This window comes from Lycorma delicatula, chromosome 4 (genome assembly GCF_047948215.1).
Source record: "Lycorma delicatula isolate Av1 chromosome 4, ASM4794821v1, whole genome shotgun sequence".
NCBI lineage: Eukaryota > Metazoa > Arthropoda > Insecta > Hemiptera > Fulgoridae > Lycorma > Lycorma delicatula.
In genome coordinates, this window is record NC_134458.1 from 16,933,908 (window position 1) to 16,950,415 (window position 16,508).

The 16,508-nt window shown below is 31.9% G+C and overlaps 1 protein-coding gene across 1 annotated transcript in view; it reads right to left on the bottom strand.

The window, feature by feature from the left end:
* LOC142322817 (uncharacterized) overlaps window positions 1-16,508 on the bottom strand; it is a 122,815-nt gene that overhangs the window by 3,616 nt on the left and 102,691 nt on the right. Inside the window, exon 2 of the mRNA XM_075361888.1 lies at window positions 206-420. Coding sequence (XP_075218003.1) covers window positions 206-420 — 215 coding nt within the window. The remainder of the gene's footprint in view (window positions 1-205; window positions 421-16,508) is intronic.

The window sequence follows — 16,508 nt, forward strand, 5'->3', positions numbered from 1 at the left end:
ACTTAAATATCTTTATACAAATAGCGCAGATACATAAATATTAAACGAAATCCTCTCTGAAAAAAGAATGAAAGCGTTTTTTCTTTTAATTTTTCCTCTTCTGCTCGTTTAGGGTCGATACGGTCAAAACACATTAAAAAGTGACCCTAACAGTTAGATGATGATGAACCTAACGCTTAATTATATCGGACGATTTATACAATACCTTTTGCGGATGATGTTTTTGTTTGATTTCAACCCACAGCCTGACGATGTTGGATAATACATAGACGATAGCGACAAGAAGGAATTTAAACTGTAAGAATGTTTGTGCAGCCATCAGTAACATTTTTATTTTTTGTTTCAAAAGTAAAGCGAAAATGATAACTTTGATTATTGCTTTTTTGATCTCCTTCTTCACCTTTTTCTTGTGTCCACGATCTGAAAAAAAAAAAAAATTATTTTTTTAAGGTAAATTAGTAATTTAATTAAATCTATGGGTTAATTTAGTTAATCGTATGACATCCGGAATATTTGGTGCGGTATCATTTACTCGGAACCGGTATGTAGCTGCGTCCCTTGTTCGTAAATCGTCATTCTATATTTACCTGAGTTAACCGATCCAGAATGCGCTATTAATTAGAACTCGGCTACAAACGTTGATACTCGTTAGCGAAACAGAAGAAATGATATCATGATAATTTTACTAGGGGTACAATAACTTATAAGTATCGACAAAATTCAATCAAAAAGTATTTCTTTAGGTAAAAAAAGAATTTTTTTATTAGCTTTGTAGCTAGTTTTTCATAAGCATTATCAGCTGATTGATAATTGTTGGAATTATAACATGACAAATAAAAGAATCCCCAATATTATTCTGTCGTATATATATATATATATATACATATATATACTATAAATTATAGTACAAGAAAGTACTTGACGCATTCCATTCCATAAGCCACGCGCTTATTATATCACTATATTCTAAGAAAACTAACGTGTAATGCAATAAATGAAGTTCGTTTTTTTTAAAAAGCGACTTTCGTTGTGTAAACGCAATAACTTATATATACATTTATATATAATTTTCTGCCCTCTCAAGTTATGTGCCATTCAATTTTTATTTTCAGCAGTTTTTTTTAATTTATGGGAAACTTTATGCAAATATTTTTCAGTTTTATATTTATGAATCTGAAAAATAATAAATTAACGAAAATTTAAAAGCAGTGCCTGGGTAATAATTTTAAATTTTAGTTAGATATATAAATAAATTTATCGTTCAGAAGGGATCTAACTGAACAATTCATCTTTTTACACCGACATACCAGATAATTCTGGAGATGGACAAGGCTTTTCTTTAAAGAAACCCACTAAGGTGAGGTTCTTTTGTAAACGGTGATAAAAACAGTTGGTTGCAACCTGTATTTAAGTCTTTCTGAAAAAAAAAAATATGATCTTCAATATATATTTCAATCCTAGGTAAAGGACTCCGATTTTGGGAAAGCTATGGATTCCCGCAACCTCAAAAGGACAACCATCCTTTTGAGGACGCATGTCCATCCTTAAAATGATAGACATCTCTTTTGGATGGAATTGTTTGTGGTCCTTCCGAGGGTAGATCACTCCTTTATCACCGACCACTCTTTTCCCATATTATTAATTTTTCTCCCGAGCAGTATTCTGTAGGATTTTTGCTAGACACCCATTGAATCTGTGTTAAGGGTATGGAGACTAAGTTCTGGGGCCTTGGTAATCGTATATATGTGGTTAAATTAAAACTGCTTTACCTATAAACTTTCTAAGGATTCTATTTCCGATCTAATTAGTGTATAAAAAGCCCACCCTTAGGTCGAGACGCCTATCGTTTGAAGGCTAATCTTCCTTAATACAATAGAAGTAAATTACATTCCCGTATGGATTATAATATGCTGCCTTTACGGAAAAGACATGACATCAAGATAGAGGAGAAAACAAATATATGTCATGATTTTCAATTATTGAAACACTTGGAGAAAATAAAACCATTAGACTGTGACTATAATATCAGCGTAGGTCTTTCTGTAATATTTACTCATGTATGGCGGATTTTCGCCGATAAACTGTCACATTGTGGAGCATCAATTGAGAACAGCATAAAGTAGGCCGTTTTCATAAGTTCCTTTAAGTTTAAAAACACGGAAATCCATACAATGCCTTCTCTACGTTTTGGGAATCTAGGTAAATATAATAATTTATTTAATCTGATGTTGCACCAATGTGTACAGTATTTGGATATTAAATACTTGTGTGTCACGTTCGTACTAATCGGTACATTATACGACTCTGATCTCCAATTTAAATAAAAGATTTTGTTGTTCTGTGTTTCAAGGAAAAATATATCTTTTGCGCGGGCTGAGGCTGACATATTGAATTTTTATACTTTTTTAAATGTTTACTTTAATTTTTTACACATAAATGTTGTCCAAAGTACACTTATTATTACTTAAATCGATCTATCTCAACAAAATCTAAACACAAACACACGAATCACTACCCTCTCACGTCTAAGTCGTGAGCTACACTGAATGGAAATGAACGAGCGCGCCAATTTTGGCCGATCTGCGCTGTGCTCCCTCTCCGCCATCTGCTCGCCAGTGACGCTAACTCATAGTCGTATCGGCGAGCTGAACATAAAATGACACCGCAGTTACGTCTCTGAGACTAATAGAGAGAGTTATTAAGGCAGGACGATATAGATCTTTTCATTGCGCTACAAATTTCGGGTCTGGTACCCTAATGTTTCGGTGTGATTTTAAAGACGTTTCACATTAAAACCATAGGATCAATCGCGTTCAAGTTTTTACATAAGCTAGCCCATTCTACTACCTTATCACCTACGAAATTTCAGATCGATACTATTATCCATTTTTAGGATGTTATTCAAATTGAAAAACCGTATTATCTTTCGATGTACAACCACGATAGAAGGTTCATTATCAATTCATCGTTATTTTAAATCGATGAAAATGAAATTTGAGAAAAGATGTATTATTTATTTATTTTTAACAAATAAGAATCACTACCAAATAGATGCGACAAAAACCGCATGAAATTGTATTTTTTTCGTTCTAACCACGATAATATATCTTTAAAAGTTTAATATCATTAAAAGCAGCATAAAATACTCTAAAAGGTGATGCAATATTTTTTTCAAAATCTGACTGATAAATTTATTTTTAAAAAGCTTTAAACTCGAGCGCACAAAGTTTCTGCACCGGTAGTTTTCTCCTACAGTGTTACGTCATCTAATAGATTAGTTTAAGTCAGTTGTTAAAATCGATAACTCAAAGCGACCCTTGCAATAATAACAAGATTTACGGTGTTTTGCATTATTATTAGGTTTTTTATTTTAATATTAACATCCTGTATTATCAGCTGACGATCGCTTAGTTCTGCTATGTCTGAATTTTTATTTCGCATCTGTACTATTTAATGTTTACCTTTTCTTACTTTCACGTATCTGTTACTAATAATTTTAATTTATCATAATATTTCTATTTAAGCCATAATAACTAAAGTTGATAGGCCCTTAAAACCCCTTTTATGTAATGTATACAATTGTTAATCTATTTTTGACATTAGTTAACATAAAGCATAGGTCGAGTTAAGCATACGGATATGAGTTAGGTAAAATTAAGTCGACGTATTTATTTACGTTAATAAAGTTTCACTAACTAGACTTTGTGTCGAAATAGATGTCTGACCGACATATCGACTAGTTAATTAATAGTAGAAAGTTATAGCGTTAATCGTGGTACTCTAAAGATATATATATATATATATATATCTTGAAATAAGTCATTATATATATATATATATATCTATATATATATATACATACGCAACGATTACAATTTCTATCGTAAAGGAGGTGATAGAGTAATTAAAATTTAAAAATTACGGTTAAGATTAGTGAGATATCTTTATAAATTTAATGTTTACTTACGGTCATTTTATCGTTACATATGAGATTGAGATTGCACGCAATGAATACCACACATTAAAGCGCTGATGCACTTTCTATCTTAAATAATTAGAAGTACACCTTTGCGTCTTCGCGGTTTGTGTTTCATTTATTTAACTATACGATCATTAGTTTACTCGTTTTCAATATCACAAAGGTAACCCTTATTTTATCAATTATTTAACTCGATCCCCAATATCATTCGATTCCATATTTTATTTTGATCTCAAACTCTATGATATAGTCAAATGCGTTTTTTTTTTTTTTTACTAAAAATATTCCCTGTAGATTATTAAAACCATTTAATAGATTTGACAAAATAAGTGGTTGTCCTTAAAGCTAAATAATTTGATACTAAAATTTGGATCTCCCGATTTTCATTCTGTAATCATTAAAACCTTGATTTACTTTTTAACTCCAAAAAACTAAACATTTCTTTCTTTCCACTACCACTTCTCATCCGTTTTATTATTTTTTTTCATTGTTTTTTTTTTCAAATTAAATAAAAACAAAGTATGTGATTCTGTTCTGACCAAAAGCATTAAAAAGTTTACTGGCCTTATGTTCAGGATATTTGTGCTTTTTTTTCATTTTCATCACGAGTATTGCCATTTCATACTGAAAATCAGTACTGCACAATGTATTTAATAACTAACTTATAATTACTAAATTAAAAGCAACTTTACTAATTATTAGTGACTCCCTTTGGCCTGTCTTGCAGAGCAAAGTTTTTCGAAGGAAGGTTTAATATCAGAAATAGACACTCTTGAGTTCTTTTTCTATATTTACGTACCTGAGATCCTGAGAATTTTGATTTCACCACTTGTCGTGAAGTCTATGAAGATTTCTTCTTCGGCAGTTAAGAGCCCTTTGGGAGTATTTTGAAACGGACCCCTAACCCACTCGTAACTTTCTATCAAGTTGTCAGCAAGAAAATACTTTCTTAAATTCTTTACCGGCATGCTAAATGATTTTCAAAGGTTACAAAAACAACTTTTACATGTTCTTCAGCCTTGTAAGTTTTAACTCATTCGTTCACAGTCGCAAACATAACTAGGTTTTTGCTTTAAATTTCTGCTCCACAATTCCAGTTTTCTTCAAAAAGCATTAACTTTATCACTCGTATCCGATTTATGTGTATTTGATCCTTGAAGTTGAAGATTCAAGGTATTTAATTTCTCGAATATGTCGACCGAGTAGCTCAATTCCATCACAAATAAACCATCTTGAAACTTCTCGGCTTCCGGTCAGTTTTCCACTTCTAGAAAAATGACGATTTCATTTCTTAATTTATAAACACGTTGTAAAAATTTCCCACATAATAACCATCTTGCTCGCAATAAAATAGTAACGCTGAATGTACTGCACGCATGTCTTTACGAAGTGCAGAAAATATGCATGATTTTAGGGGCATTTTTATATAATTTACTTCGGTTACCCTCGTTAGTACAATATTCTTACCAGGACTCATTTCTTTAGAAGCCGGACTTCTCTGTAGATCAAGCAATGTTTCCGGACACAATATGGAGATTTTTGTTTCAAAAGTACTTGTGTACTTTGGAATCTTCCAGACATTGAACGATCACAATCGGTGCATATTCCGTCTCAAGTTTTCCACTCTATGTTTGCCTCATTTATAAAATAATTTAAGATATCAAATAATGCGTGTGCTGTTGCTTTGAGTTCTATTGGTGTGCCAAAAAGTACTTCTTCTACTGCTGACATACCATTACAAAATCGAACATAGGTAATGAAATGAGCATCTTTATTGCTATCTGTTGCCTCATATAGCTGAATTGAAAACAATTTGTCGCGCATTTTCCCTAAAAGCTGATAATGTATATCTTCAGCTATATTACCTATGCGAAGGACAACAGTATCATTTGACTGCAACTGTTTGGAAAAATTATCCCCAACCATAGTTTCAACAATCTCAACTGCAGCTGGCAAAATAAGCTCTTCACCAGGGATGTGAGGCTTTTTACATCTGGCTATTTTATATGAAACTTTGTAAGAAGGAAGTAAAACTTTTTCATTCACATACAAAGTTTTATTTTAAAAATGATGTTTGGTTTTCGTATGATTTTAATTTTAATTTGAAGAGTTCTCTGGGTTTGTTAGTACTCACTATGAAACGTTTCCAAATTTCGTTTAAGTTTATTAGATTCTATTCTGTCTGATGCCAAAACGTTTGAACAAATGAGACACAGGGGAGCTTTCTTCTTCATTTACTTCAGTACTGGTAAATCCAAAATTTAAGTATTCTTGAGAATATTTTCTTGAGATTTTGTTCGAAATCACGCTCGTCTGCGCACTTGATGCTTCATTATCGTCTAATGTTCGCTTAAAAATTTATCTACAACTCTGTAAAAAATCTACTACCGTGAATATTAAATGCCGTAAAACGCAATTAACATGCAAATTACAACATACACATTCACGATAGATTCGATAGCGAGAGAAGGATCACAAGTAGGATGTGCGTAACAGAGCGCGTAAATAAAATTATACACTAAGTTGGTAAACAATTTATCAGATGAAGTATTTATTCGTTCTCTATCGTAAAATTCTTTTTAAATACTGTACACCTTTTTTTTACGGTGTAAATTAAGCACTGATCGACGAGAAAAAATACCAAAATTTGACAGCTGTTTTTTTAGACTGAAAAAATATATATTCAAGTTAAAAAGTAGTAAAATTACTTGAAACATTTAATGCGAAATACCCAAAGAGGCGTGAAAGTTTCATTAAAATTTAAAAACTTGTTCAAAAACAAAAAGCTGTCGGTAATTAAACGGGGTCTTAATTTTGGATAGCATAACTTTTTGTTTTGAATAGACGAACAGCTCATAAAAGCCAGTAAATCGGTAGGAGAATATGTCTATCCTGCTAAGAACTTTACAAAATGTTTTATAAAAGTATATTTAAGTTTATACTTTATTTTAAAATACCTCTTAAGCGAAAAAATGTCGGAAAACCACTTATCAGCTACAGAAACATAGTAAAACTTATTAGATATATTAAAAACTTGTGAAGATCCTCAATCTAATACAAAGGTTTATTATTATAATCGTTTCGGAGCTTTTTCCAAAATTACTTTTGTGAAAGAGATATTCTTTACTTATAAAAATTGAACATGTTTCTATTTTTTTTTCATATTACTGTACTAGGATATAAATTAATTTTCACTCATTTTACTACTATATAAACGTATTATAAGAATAATAAATATGACCGTTAGAACAGAAATGCAAGTACAACAAGCTTTGTGAATGAATGTGTATTGCATGTTTTGCAGAACTATTAAAATATTCAGCATGTCTGTTTATCGTAACTACTAAACTTAGCAATGACCCCTTCATCTTTTAAATTGATTCCAAATAGCCAAACAGCTTTCACTTAATATTGTAAAAATTTATGATCATAAACAGTTCGGTTTCTTTATATGATTTTATACTACATTTATATAAATAGATATTTAGAGTACAAGAAATTTAATTTAAATTTACGGGAGCTGAAATGTCGTTTTTATTTATATTACCGGATATAGTTTAAGTATTACTTTTTCTTAATATTAATAAATCGACATATACCTTCTATTGAACCGAGCATTACCCCTGAATATGAACCTGGGAATTATGAAGGGTATACTAGTAGTTACATTAAAATTAAAATAGCGTTGCTGTTTAGTAATCGTCTGATTTATTGTTTCTTGCTGAAACTCAAGAAAGCCCTTCAAAATTTTAAGCCGTGTTCATAGTAAAGTGCGCCGTAATGATTGTGCTATTAAAAAAAATTCGTATGAGAGAGATTAGCTGTCTATAAGAGATACGTAATTTTCTGTTAGTAACGTGTTTTCGATTACACTTCGTGATAATTGTCATATTTCGTTATGATCTAATTAACACTTTGAGCATGACGAAAGGTGATAACGCTTTTAAAATATTAAAAGTTAAAAGGAATCGCTTTCAAATTAAAAAGAAATTTTAATTAATTCTGTATGAAAGTTCAGGATTTCCTGCGTTAGATTTCTAAGTAAAATTTTTTTATTTATTAATTGTCACCAAGTTAACTTTTTATAATTTTTTTTAAATTAAAGGTATATATATTTTTAAAATAAGCAATAATATAACAGATCGCTTAAATACTTTGTTTATGTTTATTTAATTTTAGGGAATGCATAAACAGCTTAAAAATGTTGTCACCACGGTAACACGATATTATACACAACCACAACATTTTTTATATAAAAAGTTTAATTTTATTATAGCTATTAATAATATTCTAATTTTAATAATACTGTATTTAAAAAATTCACAGATAATTAATTTTCATCGGCCATCTGCTACAGCTGATGGCCAATGTAAAAACGAGTAACCAATACAACTGGGATACACCGTATTATGAATGATGTTTAGTTAAGATTCCAGTGTTTTTAACTTGTCTAAACTAACTTGGATTCTAACTCAATCCTTGAATTAGAAATCCAGTTCACCTCACTTTTGAGTTTTTATGATACTGGATAAGCTGTAATTGTAATTAAAAGACTGTTACAACTAATTTTTAATCACCGAGATTAACAGTTTCATAGTAAAGCTTCGTTCGTCCGACTATATTTTACGAGTTCATATATATATATATATATGTTTAATTTTATACAAGCACTTAAAAATAAATACTCTACGATTTAACGAAGTGAAGTTAATACTAACATAACCGGAATGCGTTAATAGTTAGTTCCCTGTTGTATAAAAATTCTGGTTTAAAACTGGCTCTTCTGTTTTTGTCCTACAAATTATGCTATCTTTAATTTAGGTTAGTTATAATTTATAGCAAAAGACTTATCTGCATCTATTCGCATCATAAATTCTATAATTCCAACCCCCCCTCCCCAACCGATACTTAACATTAATTATTTTATCATCTTCGTGATCATTTAATTGAGTTGGGTGAACTGATGCGGACTTTACAATTAATCCTAAACTTTCTCAGTTTTTAAGTGATATATAAATTGAGAATGATATCTTTCTAAATGTGTAGTAATGCATACATTCATTCTGTATGATAAGTGAATTATACTATTTACCATTATATATTTTTCATAATCCTATTAATCGATTGCTTATTAAAATTTCAATAACTCTTTAAAGAATTATAATAGGTTTAAATAAATTTAGAAAGGATATTTTGTTTTGCAGTATTGTGTTTTGATTTATGACGAGAAAAATGAAGGAAATTTTTTGTCCTGCTACTTGGCGATATTAATAACTAGCTGACCGGTTCGTGTAACAGTTAACTTTGAAATCATCTAGTCTAGGATTTGATTCCCAACAACGGTCTGGCATTTTTCCCCTTATTATTTCATTTTCCTTGTTATAGAAACTTATCCGAAATAGAAATAAAATAAACAAATAAATATATATATACATATATACATATATATATATATATATATATTGTTACCAGATATATGCCTAATTTAATATCGGCGGACGAACACGGTAGCAACTCAGATGTGAGCTGACGCATAGTATACGTACGCACTGATACAGCATCACTACCGCTGCGCAGATGACCGCGCCCTTCTCCCACCATAATGGCGCTGCGGCCCCACCATTCTCAGGATCCAATAAAAGATCGTGCACGAGAGTGACTTTTCAATTTATTGTCGACCACCAGCTGGAGAACAAGAAGAAGAAGAAGAAGATGGAAGAAGTTCCCTGGCCACCTCAACGTGGGACCTCCCGGCGGATACCAACATCCCTGCCGGAGCAGCAGGCCTGGCCGGCCCGCCGAGGGAGCCGCTGGACGCGGACGCTACCTTCCCGCTCCAGCACGCCGGGCTTTAATCGCTCTGGCCGGAAGGCCAAGAACGATTAAGGAAGGCCTGGCGAAGGACGACCGACGCCGACCCGACACTGCGGAGCTCTGGGGGCCACCAATGCCACGCTGTAGTGGGGTCCCAACTGCCGCTGAGGGAAAGCCCGGTCTGTCTTCAATGAACGAGCCGCAACTCCCCGACTTCGCCGGGGAAGGTTCCGGACCCAACAGCTCTTCTCAGAGCTAACGCGCAAAAAATTGCCCTTTTCAGGGCTACCATAACGTTAGTAAATGCCATGTGCTGTCGAGGCCATTCGGCGACAATATACATAATATTAACTTAAATGTAATTTATTTAAGTTTATTTTCCTTTTGATTGGATAGAATTAAATATAATAAGGCATATTTTACTTAAAAATCTTATCTTTATGAATCTCTTGGATTAATCAGTCAACTACACAAAATTATAAATTTAATTCACTACGTTTCACTTAGAATTCTCTAAGCTTCCTCAGGTGACAATACACATTCATACTCACATCATACAGAATTTTCTTGCATACTAAGAAATTAACTGATCTACCCATCCAATATAACAATAATTTGTCCCCACCCTTATTGCACGAGATTCACCTACTCACTCTTGACTCATCTTATCTGAGATTATATCTCTTTAAATAACCTGATTGCTATTTCCTGTGTGTTGAAACCTGTACAATGCGCATATTTTTCTCAATGATTACAAACATTAAAAATTGTTTTCCTTAAAACTAAATTTATAATATAAATATATGATTTTTTAAAAAAATTAAATTAACATATATATTGCTTAATCCGGTTATGTCCATTCTATTGTTGACAGCGTTTGTATTTTTCTTGGGAGAGTGTCCTTTTAGGTGTATTTTATTCTTTGTCTAATATTTTGGTGCTGTTGAAATAAATATATATATATTATATTAAATATATATATATATATATATATATATATATATATATATATATATATATTTAATAAAAATAAATTAATTTATAAAGACTGAACCGTTATCTTTGAATATTTTTAAGGGAAGTAATGGGACCACTATGGGAGAAAAAAACAATTTAGTTTTAGGTTTTTGTCTTTTTGAATTCTGTGAATTTTTAGGGTTAATTTAATACCAAATTTATGCAATTCTGAACATTTTGAAATTTTTTATGAAGGCATGTTCGTACAGATTACTAATATGTAGTATATAACATTTATAATTTCTTTGTATCATGTAAAACTATGTACGATGTTTTTGTTTTTAAGTTTGGCAAAACGCTTTCTCTGTAGTTGTGTTATTGATTTACTAACATCACTTTCTTTAGAGAAACCATGTCTGTGCTTTTAATTCTAGTTTCCTTTATGAAGTGAGTTTGTGAAGCGATCTGTTTTTATCATTTTATAAAAATAACTCAAAAATTCAAAAAGATGACCGTTGATAATCTGCGATAATGGTAATAGTAGTAAACTTGTGAAGGTTACTCGAAAAAAAATCATCAGTAAAAACTTTTTTTACTGATTCCAAAACGCTCTAACTTACTGAAAAATTATTGTATGAAGACGATAAAAAATTAATTATTTATTTACTTTTAGGGAGACAGAAGAGAAAGCAACCAGGTAAAAGTGGTAGCGAAATTGATAGCGGCGGAGAAGAGAAATCGAAGAGAATGTTGGAAAAAATCAAGTGAATCTTCGCCACCATCTGTTTCTGGTGTACAGAATCAAAGGTATATTGATAATGGTGTGGGTCACTGGCTGAACGTCGTTTAGTACGACCTCATTTAAAAAAAAATGGAAGTTTTAAAAAACTGTTGGTCACGAACTCCAAATTATGACTTTGCTAAGGATGCTGTGCAGTTAAAAAAAAATTCAATTATAGCTGATTGGTGAATTATACTCCTGAGCTGGCGTATTCCAAGAAATTAAAGGGCGCGTTGTGCATTTACTTTGTGTTGTTTCCACCGACTAATGTGTATGGTGTTTTGAATTCTTTCATTGTAGGGCCTTTTATTCATTATAAAGACATGTACGAATTCGCGAAATCTCACACGACCTCTCAGTGGCACAAATCGGTGGTCACAGCAGCAAAATGTTTTGTTGAAAATATGCCCGTTGATGTACAGCTGATTTCTGTCTACCAACAAGAAATAGAAGCCAGCAAGAAAATTGTTGCATTAATATTTTCGACTGTGATGTTTGTGGTACACATGACCTACGTTTGAGGGGCAAAGAAAATCATGAAGGTGTTTTTGAAGATTTGATGAAACTCAAAATTGAGACTGGTGACCATGTTTTGAAAGAGCACACAAAAAAGGCCCAAAAAATGCCACATACTCCATAAAACTCTTCGTAATAAAGCTAGAGAAATAGTGGAAATGCATATGAGTCGGAAGATTTGTAACAGATGTAAACACAGTTCGTGAACTCATGTCACAATCCACTGGTATTTCAAAACGATCCATTTTTAGAATAATAAAAGTCAAAATAAATTGGTGAAAACACAAATATATCTTTTAGTAATCCAGGTATAAAACACAACTTATCAAAACGAATTACGGACATTGACGACTTCAAAAAATGCGTGATCAGACTTACAGTACATCATTTTTACATTGAACAAAAAATTTTACCCGCTTTAAAAACTCTGTTAACAATTGTAGGAGAATTTGTTAATTTTCAGGGAGGCAAAACTAGTCTTAATAAAATTTTGAAAGAACTGGGATTCAATCGAGTAAAAACAAAAATTAACCGTAAAATTATAATTGAAACACACGAAATTCAATGAAAACGCATATAATACTTAACTCATTTACAAGATACCGTCGAGAATAGATTTACACTGACGAGATATATTCATAGTAACCACACCGGACCAAATATCTGGCGCGACAACTCACCTAAAAGTTTTATTGCTCTTATATCAAAGGGCCAAAGATTAATTTTAATCCACGCAGGTAGTATAAATGGTTTTTTTCCAAATGCATCTTTAATATATAAATCAAATAAGACCATCGGTGATTATCATGATAATATGAATTTTGATAATTATGAACGCTGGTTAAAGGAAAAATTAATTCCAAATTTACCACCTAAAAGTATTGTTGTAATGGATAATGCTTCTTATCATAACAAAGAAATTAACAAAGCTCTTATGTTAACGTATACAAAAGTTATAATGAAAGAACGGTTAAAAAAAAAGAAAATACCATTTTCACAAGAAATATTGAAAAATGAATTGTATGATTCGGTACAACTTCATAAACTGAGGCATAAGTAATTTCAAAAAGGTAGGTTGCTGGTAGAAAAGCGCACGCCACGCTAAGACTGCTGCCGTACCACCCTGATCTGAACCCGATTGAATTAATTTGGTCCGATTTAAAATTCTGGGTTGGAAACATAAAATTTACTTTTAACACTACTGACATGACACTAGTGTATGTGAAGAATAATATCTAAAGAACAATGGGAATCGAAGGGTAATCGCGTCATAACAATTTAAAATGATTATTTACAAGCAAAAGGCCTGCTATACAACGTAATTAACAGTGTTTGTGAGAATTTACAAGAGAATAGTGATTCTGAATCCGATACTACTCATTTTGAAGATAAAAATGGACAAATCTCGGGAATTGAAATGACCACTGACAGTGACTGATCGACGTAGGCTTTATTCGTTTTATAAAAAAATGGAATGCTCATAAAATTATAAATTTTTAAGTTACTGTAAACCACTGCACTGTGTAACATTAAACCGTTAAATTTAATTAATACATTACAGTAACATCAATGACGATGTTTTGGAACCAAATCCTGAACCAGAAAGTACTGTTTTCAAACAATGTGACGAAGATGGAGGAGAAATTCAATGAACTGGTCCATTGCGAATAGAAAAAACCGTTTGTTATTTTTGACCTATAAGAAAACCATCGAAAGCACGTCAACAAAATATTATAAACAAATTCTCGGGCATATGGATGATGCAAGAAATAGAAAAACCGAATGGCAATGCTGCAATTTTTTCTTCCCAGAAAACATGATGCATGACATCGTGGAATTTACTAATAAAAAGATAGAAACTATTCCAGAAAAATATTCTAGGATAAGAGATGCTAGAAAAACAGAATTTGCTGAAATGAAATCATTGCTTGGATTGCTTTATCTTGAAGGTGCCACACATTCTGCTGGAAAAAATTCCCGAAGATGTGTGGAAGACTGTGGTGCTAGTATGGAAATATTTTGGTTAATGGTGCTACGATTTGATGATGTCACCGATTTAAATAGGATGCAAAGAAAGGACGAAGATAAAAGTATTGCTTCAGTTCATGATAAAACAAAAAATACACAATTCATGATAAAATGCAAAAGGTATTACAACCCGTAGTACACATGTGACGTTGAACGAAATTTTACACAAATTTCGAGGAGCCTGCAGCTTTAGAGTGTTCATTCCCAAAAAGCCAATAAAATGCTGATGCGCGTACTTATTACAATCTAACCTGGAAGTCTTTGTCAGAAATCGGCATAGAGGTTGTCTCTATGTCTACAAGGAGATAATAGCAACTGTAGAACAATTAGTACATCGATAAAGGAAGGAATATAACATGTCAGAATCATTTCACCTCAGGTACTTTGGCAGAAAACATTCTCCGACATGGCCTTACCATTGTCGGCATATTGTATTACAGATAAATAAACCAGATATTCTACCGCCGTTTCTGGCATAATATAAACAAAGACCAGTCAGTAGCTCAATATTTGAATTTCAAGATAATATGACCGTTGCTTCGTACAAGGCAAACAGAATAAAATTGTGTATGTTCTTTCATTGGTGCATGATGATGAAGCAACCGAAGAAGAAACAGGTGCCAGAAATAACTCAATTTTGTAATAGCATTTAATATGGTGTAGATATATTTGACTCTTTGCAAAAAAGATATTCATTTTATAAAGTTGCAAGACGGTGGCCGCTGTGTTTGTTCTTTTTTGATGTGAATGTTGGACGGGTAAATGCTCATGTAATTTTCAGGCACAATAATAACTTACAATAACATCATCCAGAAATGAGTCTCTAATAACTCAGATCTGTGATGGAACAAGTTAAGCGACGAATTTATGAGACGCATATTCCCAATAATATGAAGATAAGACTACGAAGACCGTCTCGAGTCCCTGAAATGACATACCACCATCACTTCCAGAAGATGAGCACGGTTCATCAGAGAAAATTAGAAAACTTTGTGCTTTCTGACCATCTAAAAAGACCGGAAGACAACAGTTATTTGCAAAAGTTGCAAGCGACGCTTTATAGGGAACACACCGAGGCGATATGTAAAAACTGCTTACAATCTTGTTCAATTTTTTTTTAAAATAAAATCTTTAAAATGAAATATTATAATCTTTGCAAAGATTTTAAAATCTTAAAAAAGTAAAATAATAGATTATTTTTGACAATGGCGGCGCTGAGCTGCCCACACGTGTTATCATTTTCCGAAACTTACGGGTTTCATCGTATTAAGATATACATTTAGAACATATATCTTTCTTTATGAAGTATTCATTATAAGAATTTGAAACCGAACTGGTCTTTGTGTATTTGCAGATGAAAAGATTTTCGTTTTCTACACTATATTTTTCTGTAAATGATGCTACTTATTATTTTTAACGCTTGAGGTCTTAAACTGATGGTGTGGTATGCAGAATATATTATCATACCTGTATTATACACTACAGTTGTATTTACACACGACTCGTTACGATCTTTACATTAAAAACAACATAAACTTAAAATAGAAATGAAAAACATCAACAAAATCCATTGCTTACATAAACTCGAACGATAGAAAATATTTTTTTCCTTTACTTTAAACTATAAATCGAAATACATTTTCCGTAGTCGAAGTATAAGACTACGACTACGGAAGTAGTATACTTCGACTAGCTAAATAATTTAGAAGTTGAAGAACGGACAAGGAATATCCTCGTATGTGTAACACGAATTAAGAAATGAACATGTCACATTAAATATGTGAACTTATAAAGTTATGTAATATATTTTGTAGAAATGAAACTGCATAAACCTACCGTAAAATATAATGCAATAAACTTGAATTTTTTAGGATGAAAGAACACGATCTACTCATCTTTTGGGATACATTTCATTAATTTTTCAGATTTTTATATTTCGACTAAATCAATGTAACCTACTTGCATGACTAGTTTTATTTTTTAAATATATACTTAAAATATTGGAGGAAAAAACGAGAAGTTTTTGAGATTTTGTCACAGAAGTAGAGCGTGTTGTTAGATACTTTTTTCAGAGTAAGTCAATAGCATTTTTATTTAAATTTCGTTTGGCTGAAAAAATGAAAAATTTCATGCCTATGATAAAGAACAATAATATAACTTTATAAAGGATTGTATCAATGATGCTGCAAGGGAGACTGGAAATTAAAGAAAATTATTTTAAACAGGAAAAACAGCTGTTGGTGATCCTTGTAACATGTTATGACGGTCTAAAAATTCCTAGATACTTTTTAAAACATAGTCGTTCATAACTTTTAGGCTAGAGCAACTTGTTAAGAAGAAGAGGATAGCTTATCAGAAACGGTTATTGGCCCAGGGATCTAGAGGATAGAAGGTTTTATGTGACATCTACTTAAGATGTAAAGAAACCATTCA